Raw genomic sequence first — 18,643 nt, forward strand, 5'->3', positions numbered from 1 at the left:
TTGTTGATGGTTAGAATCAGCTTATTTAGGAAATTTCCAGCTGATATGTAAACACGCCATGGAGAAGGACGGAGACAGCAACAGTGATGCAGGCAGTGTCTGAACCCTCTTGGCCCCAGTCCTGGGACTTAATATCTTAATAAATTGTCCTTATGAATCACTGTGGTGAAGGAGCCAGGATTGCTCTTGTCACATTTGGTAAGTGGACAGAAATGCAGTCGCAGACCATGCAGTGGCTCAAGATGGGGCTGGGCGAAACATCTCCATCACGGCAGGGACGCCATCATGTGCTAGGGACCTTGCAGAGGGGTATTGTTTAAAGGATTAAAAGGAAAAATAACACAGGAAAAAAATGAGTGAAGTTGAAAAGGAAAGATGAAGGAGAGAGGTAGGGAGTGACAAATTTTAGGCAAACATGTCAGTGGACTCAACACACAGGTGTCTGGCCAAAGTGCTCCAGCCTGCTATAAACAAGAGGTCAAAGCCATCAGACAGTCCCTTGTGTCATTAAACTTCTGAACGTTTGATTAAATCAGTGAAGAGCACTAACAGCTCCCAGGAGGCCAGCCTGAATTTTCACCAGATCCGCATGAAATGTGGGCTTATCCCATATTTCCTCAGTTTTGCTCAAAAGGAGGCTGTTGTACAAAGAAGTGCCCACAAATTCTGCCTCTTGGTGCTTTCTGCACCCAACATAACCTGTGAAATGGAACGCAAGCAGTCACAGCAAAGAGAACGGGCAGCAAATGTTATCACTGAGCAGCCCAACTGATCAGTCCGAGCCTAAAAATCAGGGTGACGGGTGCTTTTCTCTCCCTTTCTGTTCTGCATCACTGGCAATGTGGGTTTTGCAGACCGAGTTACAGCCTAAGCACTGTCAGGCAAGTATCCACTACCTTGCACCGATTTCCCTGAGCAGAACGTGATGAGAAAAGAAAAGAAAACATGCAGGGAGATAGCAAACCTTTACGTTTCTGAAAATGTTACACTTTTCAATGATGAGCTAATTCTGCATTTACTGATGGCACCAAAGAAAAGCAAATCTGAAAGCAAACAGTTTTCCCTTGGGGAAAGGCAACGCATTTTACGTACGGGTTTTGCAGGGTAAAACCAAACTCTCAGAGTGACTTTGTAGTCAGCAAAGTGTCTGTAAAAACAGCACCTTCTGAGTCATCGGCTGTGATCCTCGCGCACATATCTGCCAACTCCAGCAACAAAACCAGCTTTCGTGCTCTTGGGCGTGTTGGAGCTGCAGATTCAGGCCGGCTCTGAGAGAGGGAGCTCCATCCCCCTCTGGCTCCCGTCTTCCCAGGACACGTTATCCGAAATCCTCCCGCGGAGTCCGATTCCTGGCACGGACGTGGGAACAGGAAGGAGCCCTGCGAGATGTTCGGGTCCCAGCCCACGCCCTGCAAAGAAACACCAGGGCTGCCCAGACAAGGGAGCAGATTTTTCCCAACCCAAAAAAAGCCCCTAGCACGGTGCTTTCATTCGAAACTCGCCGTGAATTCAATTTCCTTGCCAAGAGGCAGGGGTAAGAGGGGAGAGGATCTGTCATGCACGGGTGCTCCCCGTTACCCCTCTCACTGACTCCTTCATCCTTCTTTTTCTCAGAAGGAAAAAAAAAAGATGGGAAAGAATCAGGAATTGCTTATTGTATAATTTTAAAAAAATACATATTCTCCATACCCTGATTTTCTCTGCTCTATCCCCTTTCTGCTGACAGGGAGGCCCTCCCAAAGGAAAAGCAAAAAGGAGCAAAGTAAAGGAGTGAAAGAACTTGTTCCCAGAAAGATTTCCCTGGTTTTCTTCTAAACTTAGGAGACTTTTATGTGAGTATTACAAAATGAGGGTTTGGGTGGGGTTCCCTTCTTTTTAAGAGGTAAGAAATAAAAATACAAGAAGTAAGATTTCTTCCACATTTAATTCTTCCCTGAAAAAATGTGAGGAATCTGAAAGAAAGTGGAAGTTTTACATTAATTTCCAAATTAAAAACGTAGACGTATCAACATTTCATTACTTCTTCCTTGCTATGAAACACGGAGGGGAAAATATTGAAAACTGTAGCTTCCAAAAAATGGTGATCACAATTTCTGCCTGAGATACATTTTCCAGCAAAAACAAAAAAAAAAGGAAAACAAATCTTATCAGTGACATGTTTTGGTCCCCGCTATCCAACAGCCTCTTTATTTTTAACCCCAGAGATTTGTATCTAGGTCAAGTGTACAACCAATCGCCCTCCTCCCGCAGCGCAAGATTTAGCCTATCATTTCTCAGGTTAGAAATGCATTTTGCAAAACTCTCTTTGGGTCAGCGATTAGACTGCGTTCAAGGCCAATTCATATTCCATATGAATCGGTTGGTCCAGTCCTAGCGACAACAGCCAGAATATCAAATATACGACAAAACTGGCCTACTTAATGATATTTAAAACATATGGCACAACAATGTACCCCACATTTCCATAGCTTCACGTGTGTGTGTTACTGATACGCCTTGCATTATAATGAAAATATTAGTACACGTTGGATTGCCGTCCCCCTCCCCCTTCCCTCCACATGGAAGGATTTCGTCATATGTCTGCTCCGGTCTGATTTTGTTATTCATCTGTGCTGAGTGCCTGACAGATGTTTGCTTGCAAATTTCTAAATCGGTCTGCACCAGCCTCACTTTGCGCCCGCTGCATTCGCCGGGCATTTCACCCCATTGCGTATGGGGAGCAACGCTGTCTGCCCGCTCCTGCCTCCTCCCCGCTGCAGGGAGATGAACCTGTACAGCAGCTGTGAGATACAACGCTGGGAACATGCCCTGGGAGAAAGAAACCCCATCCCATCTCATTCTTCTGTGTTCATGGTCTCCTGCCACACAGCAGAATGAAGATGCCAATGCAGAGAGGTGCCCAGGCTGGAAAGATCCTGCATGAAGCCCACGTCTGGTGACCAAGGGCTAGGAGGAAAGGTCTGGGGGCATCGGGTGATGATAGGTGGACCTTCAGCATCGACAGACTGAGCATATCATCTGACTTGTTGACTGACCCAAGAGTGCCACTAAACCAGCCCACTCTGCTGTTAGCAGGCTCCCATCATCACAAGAAAGCACACGAAAGCTGTTTCCTCCAGGGTCCCATGCATCTCCTCCATTGCACGTTATGTTTCTATGCACCTTTGCCATGCAACACCACCCTGCAAAGATTTCAGGTTAAAAACCTCCCTCCATCCTTGTTCATAGAAGTACTTTTACATGGAGAAAGAAGACTATATTAAAAGAGCAGTCGCACTTCGGGGCTTTCAAAATTGTTATATCAATGAGGTCAGGCTGAAGATTCATCTTTTGTAATACTTGCAGTAAGCACTGCTGCATAGACCCTTCTGCTTTCCCCCAAATAAAACTTTTCATGTTTGTGAAAACTTCGTTTAGAAAGTTCTCAACTTCCTTGAAAACAAGTTGTTTATTTTCAACCAACTAATTTTTTTTTTCTATTTGCTTTCTGAATCAGTTTTTTCAGCATGTGCCCCCATAAAAAAAATCAGATTCCACTGAAAAAAAAAAAAAAACAAACCAGGGAGCAATTCTAATTACAAAATGTCACTGAGCTCTGGTTGCACAACATGCCGTGAGACGCTGACGTTTCTAGCTTTTAATTTAGGCTTTGCCTCGTAAGCTAGAAGGTATGTGTCCCACCAGCCCCGCCAAAGGTTCAGAAAGTGCTGTTTGTGCTTATGTGGTGTTTAACTGGAGACCTTGGCTCTTTACTAGCCACCCAAATCTCACAGTTCCCAAAGTGAGCCTGACCCAGGGCAAATCGAAGTCAATGGAAGTGTTTCCATCACCCTGCCCAAGGCTGCTCTTCTCCCATTTTATTTTTGGTGCAACCAAGCTCTCTCGGACTTCTTCCCCTGCGTAGGCAGAGAGAAGAGCTTTCTAATGGAGAACATAGTTTTATGGAGGTGAGGTCTGAGTAAACGGCTGTTCACGTGCCTGCGAATAGCTTGATGCTTGCAAGGGACTTTGCACGGAATCAGGTGGCTTTACTGGAATTTATCATAAATGTTCCACCTGCCTCCTGGTGTGAGCCCAGAAAATAGAGAGTGACCGAAAATATTTCCCCAGTTTCACTGTGGATCTGCGTGTCTCCAGGACATCACTCTTGAGCAGAAGCTCTTTTATGTGAGCAAGATGGTGAAGGGAGCTCGTAAACTGGGGATCCCCTCCCCAGTCCTTCCAGCAGTTAACGGATCATCTGTCCTCCCGCTTGGATGCGAGAGTGTTTCCACTCAAAATTGGTTGCATCTCCCACTCTATTCTCTAGCGTCCTCCAGAAAATAGCTTATCACACTGCTTTACTCTTCCCTTTCAATCAGCTGAGCAATTCTGGGAGCCTTCAATGGCATCCTTATCCCAGCCCTGAAATAATTACCTCCCAACGACAGTAGAACTACAGAAGAGCTGCCCTAAAGTCCCACCAGACACATCTATTGTCAGAGCCCATGGCAACTTCTACAGCTAGGTGCCTCCAACGCTAATTCTTTCTAAATGAAAGGCTGCTTAGCGGCGTACTGAAAACGGAGCCTTTGAAGCCAGCACACAGCTCCCCGACCTATTATTGCTTTTTCAGATATACTCCACTATATCAAAATTATACAGATGGTTCTGTCACAAGTGCAAAAGCAATGGTTTCAGTGTCTTCCCCACATACAAAATGTAAGCCAGTTTATACAAAGGATCTTCCAGTTATATTTCCTCCATGTGTTATTTTTATGTATCTTCCAGGGAAACGCAACTGGAGAATTTGAATTTAATAAGTGCGGGATATGGGGCGCTATTAAGTCTTCAAAGCACAATCAAGCAACAGTGATGGATCAAAGGCCTACAAAAATATTGCAAGAAATTATTGGCCCTTTAGGAGACTGAGACACGACAAATGCCTACTGGATTCGTACTTCAGCCCCCTTGGGAGGGCAGAATTATTAAAGGTCGCTGTAAAGCCTGCTGAGAGCAACATAACATTTTCTGCTGACTTTGCAAGTTGTGGATCAGACTGCGGGTCACCTGATAGAGTATATAGTGGAACCGACAGTAAACTTTATCTTTGCCAAAAGCGCAAAAGAGAAGGAAATGAAACATCACAGTAGTATTGATGCCAGAAAGAAAAAAAAAAAATCGCAAAGCTCAACTGATAATGAAAAAGCTGGGGGAGGTTCAGACTGAGGACAGGTATGCTTTATAGCTCTCCTCCTTCAACAATTAAATGCAAGACCTCTTGAGCTAAAATACACAAAAATGCAATACTTTGCAATCCACTACAGGTTGTGGTGCTCGTCCTCGTAGCAAAGAGAGCTACTATTATTGTTTTAATTCAAGGATTGGATAACATGGAAGCTAGACCACATCCTCAGGCTGCAGCTGCTGCCCATGTCACCTCCTGAACTGGGGTGCTCCCGGAGAAGGTTTGAGCACATGCATCACCCCCTTAACTTCAGTGCAATGACTTATATGCTTGAAGTTGACCCATACAGGACATTGTTCTCTCCCGCAGAGACCAAAACGTGCCCCACCATGAAGAGTGCAGTGGTGCATCCAGCGCTGTAGTGCACCTTATAGCTTCACCTAAAGGAATATTTCTCAAACCCACTTCTCATCTGTGATGCTGAAGAGTAGGATGTGGGCAGCTGAGACAGATGAATTAGAGCCCAGCTTCTTGTAATACCGCTGGAGCACTGCTTCCCACCATCCAATCCCAATACAGCAAGGCTCAGGATAACATTGAGCAAGTCACCCTTGCCCAAAAAGAACACCAGGGATGCAACAGAGCAAAGCATCAATGGAAGGGGGGAAGGGTACCCTGACTCCTGGATGCAGCAGGCTTGGGAGGTTAAAAATACCCAAATATGCATCTTCCCTGACACTACACATGCAAATCCACAGATGCTTTGCAGGAATGCTCTTCCTGTGCCTTTGAGGAATGCAGCTGTTTCCCTGATAATTTCATTTCCAGTGCTTCAGCTACTCTACACAAATGTTGCTTTACACCAGCTTTGGTGTCTATACAGTGGTGTATTTACCAGCAGATCTACATCAAGATGACTTGTGCTATGGTTCATGATGTCCCAACAGACAATACGGTCTACACAGGTAAAGGTTGGTACTCTTGAGAAAACAACCAGTTCATTTAATATTTCTGGAACAACAGTCCCAAACCAATTATAGTAATTTATGACTTTTTATGATTGCTTCTTTTAAAATCTACCAACCTTAGCTTTTGAAAATTTGTTTGTTTGGGTTGGGGCTTTTTCACCTAATTGTTTTTGAAAGAAATGATGGGCCTTTCCTGCTTTTTCTCCCCAGATCTCACTAGGAATGTCAAGCCTGGTTTTCCCTGGATTTGCTGAGGGTCCCAGAAGCGGAACCCGATCTTTCGGGGTCCAGTTGAGTCTTTAACAAAGCTATCTTTTCTCCTCCAAGTTTATTCAGGTGCTTGTGTTAAACAGGTGTTGGTAAAGACAAAGAAAAAAGCAGAAGTTTTAATCAGTCTAAGAAAAATAATTTCCTCTCTCAGTCGAGCAGGTCTGGCTGACTGTCCCTTCTGATGTTGTAGGTGTAGCTACTCAGCAATTTTTTTTCTTTTTTAAATGGAAGGTTTCAACCTTTCAGCATCAAATTAAATACCAAAGTGAAACCGATAGCCAAACAATTTGATCAGGAGGTACCAGCCCATTGCTGCAGCAAAACTCAAAGTGAGGCACTGGCTTTCTGTGTCCGTTCCACTCATGGCCAGGCAACGTGGGACATGACAAGCTCCCTCCTGTTCAGCTGCCATGGTCTGTCAGGGATGTCCAGAGGAGGAGCAACAGGCAATAAGTACCTGGACACACAAGTAAACTTAAACTGCAACACACAGAGGTAAAGCTGTCAGAATTAGGGTGCCTCTTTTTCCAAAATATATCATATTTTCCTAGGAAAATATGATATGTTTCAAAAAATGTTGTTCTGTTTAGAAAACAAACATTTTTCCCTCAATAACTAGTTCTGTCAGGTTTTTCTTTATCTACTTGGCAAGAAGTTCACCAGTCACGCAGCGTGTTCTCCAAGGCGATACCCCTTCCCCTCTTCTACGCCATTTAAATATATAAAAGCAAGACATAAAGGACCTAAACCAGCTCACTTTACTTCTCAGTTGATATCCAAAGGATCCTCACCAGGTCCCACCCTCCTGTGAAGACACTAAACCACAGAAGATGTTAAAGAGCACCATCAACCTCCACAGTGTGTGAGCCACAGCTCTCCTGGGGTCATGCGTTAGTCCCATATTCTTCAAAAAAAAAGCAATAAGCTGTCTGGGGCTGGGATGCCGTATTTTGTCCTGCTGCTGTGGGAATGTCAGTAATGTCTAAAGGCACACAGAGAGCACGGAGAAGCCCTGTTGGAAAAGAACTTAATAAAAAGTTAAAATGTGGTTAAAAAAGATGGATAAGAAAGGAAGAGCAGCTATGATTTTTGAGCAGTGTTTCCAAGAAAGGGAAAACAAATGATAGGCATTTGTTTTTTCCATCAAGGTATGGGAGAACAGCTGTGATTTGACTCATAACTAGCTCCATAGTCTTTGAGACAGAAGGTGTACCTTGCTGTTTTAAGTAGATGAATATTAGGGGAGGTTTAGCCCAATTGCTTGAGTTGGCTCAATGGTGACAATGACCCAACCAATAGAACTCTTCCTTTTTGGTACAGGAAACCAAGGATCCCACTACCAGGCTGGTGGGTAATGGGAACACTTCAAAGGCAGGACTTTTCACCCCTGGGAACCGTGATGAATGACCTGTCACTCAGCAGCGACCCATCCAGCCCATCAACAAGTGCTGCTAATGAGCTGTCCAGTCTCCCTTAACCAGAAGAAATATGCAACATGATACATGGCCTCAGCTATGGCTTAAACCCTGGAAGAAATGATTGGAGAATTATAGTGCTATGGGATGAGAAATGAGGACAGATGTTGCCCATTTTTATCTGGGCAAAGGAGGGCTCCAGGGTTTGCAAACTATGAGTAGCTCAGGTATCAGCCAAAGCCAAGGTAAAGTTCAGAGCTGGCCAAAGACACTACAAATAATTTATTTTAACTGATCCCATCCTCTTCTCCTTGAAAATTCAGTTTTTCTCACTTCAGAAACCTTAAAAAGTTTCCCCTAGTTTTGCCCTGGCATTCAAAATTGTGATTTTTCCAAATTCTGACAATTCCAAAAACGCCAGTGGGCTCCAGCACTGCCGTTCCTGGGGCTGTGCTGGGACCACCAGCACATGCACCCAGTTCCTAGGAGGGGTGGAGGAGTTTGCCTTCCCCTGGCAGGGCTATCTTATAGCTATCTGTGTCCAACTTCATTTCAGCTTCCTCTCTACCCAATATCTGAACTGCAAGATGCTGTACCTTGGTGGTTAAATTCTAGAGGTAGCCTCAACGGTTAAAACTTAGCTGGCTAAGGTTCAGGGCAATGAATCCCTCCTTGCTGTGGGCATGTCTATCGAGCAATGCACCCAGGCAAACAAAGCTGCTTCTGGATCTGCCTTTGCACTCATTGTACAATTTTTCAGGTTGTGTCTGTACAGTTAGGAGGCATTTCTCTGGCCAACAACAAGGAGACATGTCACCAGTGCCACGCGTCCACCTGATATAGCCTTCAAAGTGATTTAATTTGGGGGAAATGGGGAAAGCTGATTTGTAACGTGCTTTGAGAAAGATTATGTGGACCCACGGGGAAAACCATTTATTTCAATAGCAGTATAATTGCCCAGGGCTTTGCTTTCCAGTACCTTGTTGCTATCTTTTCACCCGACAAAACAATTAACTGCAAGGCTGATTTAACTCTCTAGGGTCCTGGTTAATCCTCAAAAATAATGAAATGCAGGAATACAAGCAACAGTACTTTGGACCTTTTCTTGGTGGGCTTTCCAGCCACATGAGTTCAGAGTAACTATGGGCTTCAAGATGTGTAAAAAGAGTCATTGCACCAGACTACTGTGCTTAAGAAAACACCACTACAGTCAGTGGTTGGATGGACAGGTTGGATGAACAGGAGATGGACAAGGGAGCATGGTGTTTGCAAAGGCAACCTGTGCCCAGCTGGAACAGTTTTCACCCTGGGATCCTGCTGACACCTTCAGAGTGGTCTGTGGAAGGCGGCTAAGACAAGTGTGTTGCAAGACTTAAGTCTGCTTTATGGGATCAGTTCCTTCCCTTACGTTGTTTTTGGGGCTTCGCAAATTAAAGACAACAGCAAAGTACTGAACTGAGGCCATCAACTTCTGCAGTCCTGTTTTGTAATCCACAGGGAGAGGGTCCACCATGGGGACCCAGAAAGGACAGTCCTTCTCTCCATGGCTGGACAGGGAGATGAGGTCAGGCTCACCAACGTCAGCCTAGCCAAATCCTTCCCAGACCACAGACTGCACTTGCACTGCTAAAGTCAACCAAAGTTTCATCTCAGGAACAAGCCCTGGCTCCTCAGTGGAAACAGTTCTCCATCTTCTAGAGATGGAGAAACTGTCAAGCAATGCTAAAAACTGGAAGCCAAACTTGATGTTGTTTTGAATATACCTGCCTTGTAGTGGGTGTTGCTGTCCAAAAAATGAACAGAAGCCTGACCCTTCCCAACAGTGCCCAAATGCTGTTGGAACAACCAGGCTGGTTTTGGATTCTCCTTGATGTTGGTGGGAAGCCCTTCCTCCCCAGCTTAATGTGGCTGCAGATGGGGGAGGAAAAGGCAAGGAGAACAAAATACTTCACATGCTTTGATTTTCCAGTTCATGAAACAATATTTTCTTTTTTTCCTAACCCAGGTTTTAAGCTACAGTTATTACTGCTGCAGCCGTAATTAATATTTCACCTTCCAAAAAGAAGAAAAAAAATCTGTCTTCCCTGTGGATTCCCAGGGAGACATTCCGCTCCAATCTGCAATTAGTGGTGGCCTCGGGTAAATGATCTAAAATAGAAATGTTATTTTTGGAATCATGATAGCTACTACTTTTTACTCCTCCAAATGCCAGTTCTTCTTTTTTTTGCTTTGCGCTATCATTAAAAATAGAATCCACAATTGCAATGCCACTGCCTTTTGGTTTCTTCCTACAGCCGGACACACGCTATCTTCCCAACACTACGAACATGAGAAATTACAGGGATTTCTAATCTTGCCAGCAATCAATGATCAGACCTGAAACACTGCACCTAGCATGGAAGGCAGAACTGTGTCTGGTCTACATTATCCTTGTCCTACTAACAACGGAGCTTGGACAACCAGGAGATGTGAACTGGTCCTCCAACAGCTTAATGCTTGAGACCTCGACCCGAAACCTGTTGAAGCCAATGAAAAATCTCTTTCCTTATTTCAGAGCGGGTTCAGATCAGAAATTCAGGCCTGTATTTAGCATTTACGTGACTTTAAACACCTGCCTACATCTCATGGACGTTACTGGGACTCTGATGCACCTCTCTTCTCCAAGGCATGCTCCAGTGCTTTGCAGAATCCAGGCCTCGGGTAGAAAAGCTGTGAATTACAGCTCATTTTAACAATCTGAATCACCGCAGTATTTTTTGAAAACTAATTATGATTTACGTTGATCATTATTACACTATAGATAGTTTGTCCTGACGATAATTACACACAACAAATAAAGCAAGCTCTGGAAAAATGGCCCTTGCAATTTACACCTCACTTGGTCAAAACATGGATGGAACTGCCAGCTTCATAAAGGAGATGGACAAAGGGCCTGCGTGGCTTTCTCAGGAGAAAGAGGTGTTCACCGGGAAAATCTCTAAGTCCTTCCCTTCTCTCTTTTCTGTCATTCTCCTGTAAAGTCTTCGCTAAAAAGGTCTGTGTTTCCCACCTTCTCAAGCACAAAGCTGAGGAAGCCAGATGGAGCCATCAAACCATGCACAGGGAGAAGCTGCCACCTTGCTCCCCATGGGACAGGCAACGGCACACGCAGCTGCCCCAGCAGTGCCTTCACAAATCAAAAGCACGCCTTGACCTTGACTGCATTTATTGGCAGGATTAGCAAGCAATAGGACTCTCTGTCCCCGGGTCAGCCTCTCCTTCGCTTGTGTTTGCTGCTCTGAGGGTTTATAACCGAGGAAGCAGAAAGGAAGAGCGGGCACATCAGCTGGTAACAGTTCAGAAACAGATGTACATTCCTGCAGAAAACTCCGATGTTAACGTATCCAATTACTTTGAAACCGTGCTCTGCTCCAACTGTCTTATCCCGAAAGCCTCGCTCTCCTTACCTCTTGCCTCTTATCTGCGCTGCTCACTCGCCGTTCCTTTGCTTTTGATTATAAACTTGTCATTGCAGGGTGAATGCTTTGGGAAACATCCGCCTGCCGCGTCTGGCCACTGCTGCGGTGCAGCACAAGGAATAAGGAAACAAAGCTCACAAAGCAGAAGTGCAAAGCGAAACCTGACTGCCTTTGCAAAGACAGCACGTTGAAGATGCACACGCCAGATCACATTTAGTGGCTGCTGCACAAAAGCATTAAGGAATTATCACCCAAGTCACACCGAAGGCAAGGGAAAGAAAAAATTAGTTTAACTACACCTGGCCACAGTAGAGGCCGTTCAATGCCGGATGCAATTTGCAACAGCGCAATTTCTGGAAGGAGAGATGATGCTTTTCTCTATAGCAGTAGGTAGTGAGGAGGAGGACGGCAGTAAGCACTGCGGCATCTTTCTTATTTCAGTTTGCTCCAAAAATTTGTGTCCCTGGCAGCTCCCCCAACAGAGAGGAGCTGGAAGAGCAGCCTGAGCGCGTTGAAATGCTATCGCCTTTACTGTCAGGGCACTCAACCCTTCCCCGCTTCCTACTGCGGGCAGAGGGAAGGGTGGCAGGAGGTAGCAATCCAAATGCTCTCCTCTGCAGAGCAGAGGGGCTGAAGGGTGATTTGCTGGCCAAGCCTTGCCAGGGGAACAACTGGACCGCAGGCTTCCTACGGAGAATAAGCACTGCCCCCAAAGCCCAGTCTGTGTTCATTGTTTTCCTCTAATTTAGAAATTTTAGGAGCCTGGTAACGGCAGTAGAACAGCAGCAGCTTCATAGTAGATGTCACATTTAAGCAGGGCATTAAACTTTCACCAAAACTATTTTTTATATCACAGTTTTTATTTCATAACCTCTTTCCCACCCTGCTGCGGTAGCAGGAAGGATGCATCCACCCCGTCCTCCTTGGCCAGCGGTACCTTCGTACCACGTGGCTCCCCCACAAACCTCTCAAACTCCCTCTTCCTTCAGGAGAGCCAGATCACATTTCACCCGGGTCTGCGCACACGTAGACCGTGCCTTTGGTCTGCTCCAAGGGAAGATATTTGCAGTATTGTCAACACTGTACTTAGCTCTGGCACTAAGTACTGCTAGGGGACTCGGCGGCCATAAAGAGTACACACATACACAGCAGCTCTGGAGCGATGCTCGTTGGAGCCGGGCTTATAGACTTCATAATTATGACACAGCCGAGTTTCACCATAAATTTCCCCTAATGAAGCCTGCCTGATAGTAAAAGGCTTTGCACATTTAGAGGTTACGCACAGCAACAGCCCCCTTAGGGAGAAATCTTGACTCGTTTTGCCGTGCAAACACTCCTTCGGGCTTGTTCGCAGAAGCCAGGCAGGAGGCTGGGGCTGTTCATTTATTTATTTAATATAGCCATGGCGTGCCGAGGAACGAGGGGCTGCTCTGCTGCAGGAGCCCACTCCTGCTCTGCACCGCGCAGCCCGGAGAGGCACGGCCGACAGCACGAGGAGCAGCAGCCGCTCGGCTGGACCAGGACTACGCCACGCGGCCGCATCCTTTTGCCACCGTGGCTGCAGCGTGATGCCCAGGAGCTGCATGTCTCCTGCTGCGCTTGTATGGGATGGGCCCGGTCGTTATCACAAAGGCAAAAATCCTGTGCCAGCTGAGAATTGGGCATTTTGAGATACAACCACACCAGTCCACCCCCAAAATCCCTCTGTCCTCGACCCCTGGCAGGACCAAGTCCCACCCCATGGAAACACCTCACACCCTGGGAAATCAAGTCCTGCCTTTGGTTGTCACAGCGGAGCAAAAGGAAGATGCAGAATAAGTATTAACACACATGTCGGCAGGGCAGGGGGAAGAGGAGAGGCAGCAATGAGTAGCTCCGCTCGCTCTCGCAAGCTCGGGTCTGCTGCTCTTGCTCCTGGTGCTCTCGAACACAGAACAAAACGCAGCCCTGCTCCTTCCCCGAGCAGCCTTTTGCACCTATAGGTGCACCTATAGCACCTTCCGGCAGTGCACACCGGGTGCTCAGCCCCGCAGCCCAACTGCCCTCCCAAGCTCCACGCGTCCCTGCAAATCCACAGCGGTTTACCACCGTAAACGCGGTGCAAGTACACGGAGGAGCCGGTGCTGTTAGCAGGGAACCTGTATGCTGGGAAAACCAGCAGCTGGAAAGCGGAGGTGTCCCTCCAGTCTTCAGTGATGGTTTCTCTTAATCCTTGGAAATACAAACCAAATAACCCTTTCGAGGGGTGTTTTGCCCTCCGAGGCGCAGTTTCACATCGGCATCACTATCGACTGCAGTTTAATTCGCTTACGGGACAGGCGAGGGGCCGTTACTCAGGTTTCCCCCAGTATAAATGTCGCTTGCCCTAACTCAGCCGAGGGTGGTATCTGCGGGGCTGGCAGACACCATCCCAGCCCCCTCTCTCACAGACCTCCAGGTCGCAGATGCAGAGCAGTTGCCAACCCTCGGCCCCAGCCACCAGCCCTGAGCCCTTCTGGAAACCTGGCTTTGGGGTGCGAGCGGCACAGGCACCCGTCCTATCCGACTCGCCGGGGTCTTAAATTGGATTAAAAATCTATTTACAGAACTGCCTCGCTTTCCGACTTCTGTGCTGCACCTGAAAACCTTTCCTTTTGAAAGCAAACACAGGCTCTCCCCAGGGGCTGCCTGGGGAAGTCTTTCCACTATAAACATTACCTACCAGTAGTGGAGTCAGCCCCAGGCAAGCCAAAATTCCTTCTCCTACCAAGGAACACTTTCCAATCAAACCAGACATTATTTTTTCCATTAATGAGTGTTGATACCTACTGGAAAACTTTGCAAAGAAATCCACTCCAAACTAATTCTTCTGATACAACATCTAAATTTTATGAGTTTCTTTTGTCTTTTTTTTTTTTTATTATTATTGTTTTATTTTATTTTCCTGCTCCGTATTGAAAACATGATCTTTGCTGCTCAGGAATGCGTCTGTTCCTGCAATTTGGGCTGTAACTAGAATCAGAGGTCCAAATCTGATTTTGCTCTGCCTTAGCTCCACGGAAGCAAGCAGAGTTTTCCCACATTTTCCCTGGTGTGATGGAGAGGAAAAATAGATCCGACATCTTCTGTTTGATACATCAGAAACCCTGGAGCTGCTACCACAATTTTTATGTGCTGGGATACCATGATTTCAATATCCAGCAGGATATTCTGGAAGAAAAGACGTTCTCCTACCTACCTCGGCTCTTGCTTCCCCAAAAAGTACTATTTAGTATTTAACAGGGAGGGGGGGGGGGGGGGAAGCGGGGGAAAAAAATGGCAGGCAGATGGGCTGCATGGCCAGCATTGCCTCTCTGGGGTACTTTCCGTAGGGTTTTCTACAAACTATTAGCTGCTTTCCAGATGACCCTTATTTTGGGCTCCACTGGGTTAGTCCAGGAGGGTCTTTCCATGCCCCCCACAAGTAGGGGGCTTGAAGGGGCTTCCCCTGGCTGCCCCCAAATCTCCACCCTTCCCACAGTCCCAGGGGACTTCTGCCACCCCGAGGTCTCCCCATGGGACTGGGAGGCAGGTACCCACCCCATCTCCGCAGGGCAGGGGGTTTGGGGAGGAGGGTGCTGCGAGGGGCAGCTCACAGAGGGGCAGCAGGGGGATTGCAAGACCCCCAGCACCGGGGCGTGCAAAATAGGGCACCATTTTGCAGAAATGGGGCACCTTTTTGAGCACGCAAAGGCTCGCACGCCCTGCACCCTGATTTGGGCAAGGTACTGCTGCAGCCTGGCCACAGACCTGGGAGCGGGACTCTCGGCAGCGTGGGCTGGGAGGCAGCCTGCAAGCGCTCAGCACCCCAAAAAACCCGGGCAGGGGGGTTACCCTGGCAGGGGTGCTGCAAATTCAGCATCTATAGGGGTAGGGGCGGGGGTGGCAGGGGGTGGTCGCCAGCTATCTTTTATTCGAGGTGCATTCCCAAGATTTTAGTTAAGTGTAACATAAAACTGTGAAAGTTTAGCAGGGGAAAAGCTTTCCTCCCACTGACCTGGCCGGCCAATCAGAAGGGAGCCCCGCACCTCCCTCACTTCTGACAACTATTTAGCAACTGAGCTCAGCTAAAGTTTCCAAAAAGTTAGAATAACTTCCTCTCTCCAAGACCTCAATTTTTTGCACAACCCCGGTCCTTGAAATAAGAGCCCTTCAAGCAACCTGGAAAACGTTTGGTCAGCAAAAAAAAAAAAAAAAAAAAAAAAAGCCCTCCTGTTTTTCCAAAGGATCTGTCTCAGGAATTTAAAGCACATTTAAGACACACACACACTCACATAACATAAGGAGGGGGGGAAAGTCTCTTCCCCTCCCCTTCTTGCAGAAAGCATGGAAGAAAGCTCCAGTTCTCCTGTTTCCCCTGTGGATAGCTTGGGGACCAGTGAAGAGGAGCTGGAAAGGCAGCCAAAGAGATTTGGCAGGAAGAGAAGATACAGTAAGAAGTCCAGCGAAGATGGCAGCCCCAACCCAGGGAAGAGGGGGAAAAAGTCCAGTCCCAGCTCCCAATCTTATGAAGAACTGCAGAGCCAGAGGATCCTGGCCAATGTCAGAGAGAGGCAGAGGACTCAGTCGCTCAATGAAGCTTTTGCCGCCTTGAGGAAAATCATCCCCACTTTGCCCTCTGACAAACTCAGTAAAATCCAGACCCTCAAGCTGGCGGCGCGGTATATAGACTTCCTCTACCAGGTGCTACAGAGCGACGAGATGGACAGTAAGATGACGAGCTGCAGTTACGTGGCTCACGAGAGGCTGAGTTATGCCTTCTCCGTCTGGAGGATGGAGGGAGCGTGGTCCATGTCGGCCTCCCACTAGCCACCGCCCGGGCCAGGCGAGCCCAGCTGCCGAAGGGGTAGGTACCGACTTCTCTTCTCCCAGATGATGCTCCGTGTCTGTGTGGCTGCAGGATGGGGTGCCCACGGCTCCCTTCACCCACCCGGCTTTGCCACGGGGCTCGGTCCTGCCCGGGGAGAGGTGGCGTGGCTTGGTGGGGCGCGGGGTTGCTGCTGGGTGAGGGGTTTGGGGCCACCGACCCGGAGGTGAGATGGGCAGCGTAGATGTGTCCGGCTCCCTCCCGCTCCCCCGCGCCTGCGAAAATTCAAAAAAAGAAACTTCCAGGCAGGCAAAAATGAGATGTGCCCTATTTTTGAAAAAAATCAGCATGTTTCTGCTCTGTGGGGATGGGGGAGCCGAGAGGGAACCGGCGTTGAGAGCTGGCTGATGAGGAATGGGGGGAAACCATCGCTGCATGAGATTTGCCAGAAAGCGCTGCTTCGGGGAAGGGTTTTAAGAAAGGAAAAGGCTGACAAGGGGATCCAAAACAGCTGCCGCCCCGCTCCACGGGTGCCTGCACCCGAAAAACCCGGTGCCAAGCCAGCGGTCCTGGGGCAGCCGCATCCTCTCCCGGCCGGTGGGGACCAGGGGGTCCACAGGACCCAAGCAAGGCTTCGGCGACGAGTTCGCCCCAGGTTGCGTTTCTCTTAAAAGAAACGAGCAGCAGATGTCGGCTGCAACCCCAGGCTGTGCCCCTTCCCCCTCACACAATAAAAAGCAAACAAAGATAGAAGAAACTTTGCCAAATTTTTGTATTTGTTCGGTTTCCCTTCCCCAAAGTGCCGGTAAAGCAAAGACTGGTGTTAGATGTCGTTTCTTATTTACTCTCATCACTAAACCCTTCCTCATCATTTTCCATTAGCAGAAAACTACTTCCTCTTAAGTTGCCTTTGTAATATTCAGGGAGGGAGGAATAAACAGTAAGAAAGGAGGGAAAAAAAGACCCCTAATAACACCCTCATCTCAAGCTAATTAAGCAGAGCAGCTCTGCGTTGTGTCAGCCAGAGTTTGCGTACGGCCGGTCACTCTCTGGGGCTCAGTACATAAAGCAGAGCCCGCAAACCTGTTTCGCCCAGCAAGCATTCAAAAGGGAAATTTGCCCCCCCCCCGCCTTGTAACGTCGCACGTGATGTAAAATGAAATAATTTCATCATGCAGAGAATCGGCTCCTTAAGGACGAAAAGAAAGTTTATCCCAGCCCATTGGCCAGGCTTTTTTAAAGAGGCAAATCCATCTTTGTTTTAGCAGCAATAAATGGTTCATTTAAAAAAAAAAAAAAAAAAAGAAAAACAAACCTTAATGCAACGACAGTACTTTGTTTGAAAAAGTCAAAAAGTGTTCAACCAGGGCTTACTAGTGGTATAAAACGCAGACTTAAAACCATTTTAGAAACCACTTCAAGTAAATGTTTTACTCGCATCCTGAAATGGTTTGCATTTTGGTGCTGCGATTAGGGTTTCCACACGCTTTTCTAGGGAGCCCCCAAAAATGTTAGGCTGTTCAAAAATTGGTTCTCTATCCATTGCACAAGCTGCCTGTTGTTTAGTTTTGTTAAATAGGTAACGCTGCTGTCGTGGGTTTTATGGCTATTGCTGGTGTTACTATTTTTTGCATGCTGTGCCCTAATTTCAACCGCAAAAAGCCAGAGTCAAGTCGCTTTTTAGGAGGCTAAACGCTTCGTTTATAAAACAGAGTGCCTTTTCCCATGCTAATCTTGCTCAAAAAGCTGCAGCAAAAAAACCACATGCAAAAACCCAGGCTTCTTGTCAAAAACAGATGTAAAATGTCCCGAACACATATTTCTTCAGCAGTTTAGATTGGCTGAATAGTAAAGTGCTGGGATGGAACAATGCATTTATTCTGTTGTTTCCCAAATGATGTGCTGCCATTAGCCAATGATGTTTTTAAAACTGTTATCTAATATACAACCATTCCTCTCTATCACACAGTACTTCAGAAGCAAAACCTGCTTTTTTTAACCATATTTAAAAATCACTGACAGTTGAATTATTATTAGCATTGCTCTGACGAGGCGGATTTTATATGTAGATGCTCAGATTGTCCCTATCTAAAAGAAATTGCGAGCGACTTTTCGGACTGCGCGAAAAACCATGATGTAGAGCCAAACCCCGACGCGTTTTTGGCTTGTTTCAGAGTGAATTGGTATTTGGCATCTTTGCCATAACCCAGCTTCCAGCCCGGTGGTTCGAGGTGGCTTTTTGCTCTGTGTTTGCGTCCCCTATAGAGGAAGGTCTTCTTTCCCCGAGCCCCCGGACTTTCCCCCCTTGCCTCTCCTTTTTGTGCCTGTGTGTGCATGCACACGCGTGCGGTTGAACTGTTGAAAACGTTGTTGACAAATGGCCTGGTGCGGTGCGGTGTCAAATTCTATCGTTTATGGCGACAAAAATTATGTCTGCCAGCAAAAAAAAAAAAATATGACGAGATCCTCGAGAAACCCTCTAAAATGGGCAAACTTAGCTAGGTGGTGTGTCATGGACTTCTGCATCGGTCTGCCCTGGC

General features: G+C 47.0%; 1 protein-coding gene across 1 annotated transcript; it reads left to right on the top strand.

Moving 5' to 3' along the window:
• The first annotated feature begins 14,000 nt into the window (after positions 1–14,000).
• TWIST2 (twist family bHLH transcription factor 2) lies at positions 14,001–17,580 on the top strand. The gene has a single exon (XM_075153993.1). The coding sequence runs from the start codon at positions 15,623–15,625 to the stop codon at positions 16,103–16,105; it is 483 nt and encodes a 160-aa protein (XP_075010094.1). The 5' UTR covers positions 14,001–15,622; the 3' UTR covers positions 16,106–17,580.
• The last annotated feature ends 1,063 nt before the right edge of the window (positions 17,581–18,643 follow it).

The sequence above is a fragment of the Calonectris borealis genome, chromosome 6 (assembly GCF_964195595.1).
Source record: "Calonectris borealis chromosome 6, bCalBor7.hap1.2, whole genome shotgun sequence".
Classification (NCBI taxonomy): domain Eukaryota; kingdom Metazoa; phylum Chordata; class Aves; order Procellariiformes; family Procellariidae; genus Calonectris; species Calonectris borealis.

Bases quoted from the DNA above. Each gene is read 5' to 3' on its own strand.
- TWIST2 (XM_075153993.1), top strand. From the start codon at position 15,623: ATGGAAGAAAGCTCCAGTTCTCCTGTTTCCCCTGTGGATAGCTTGGGG.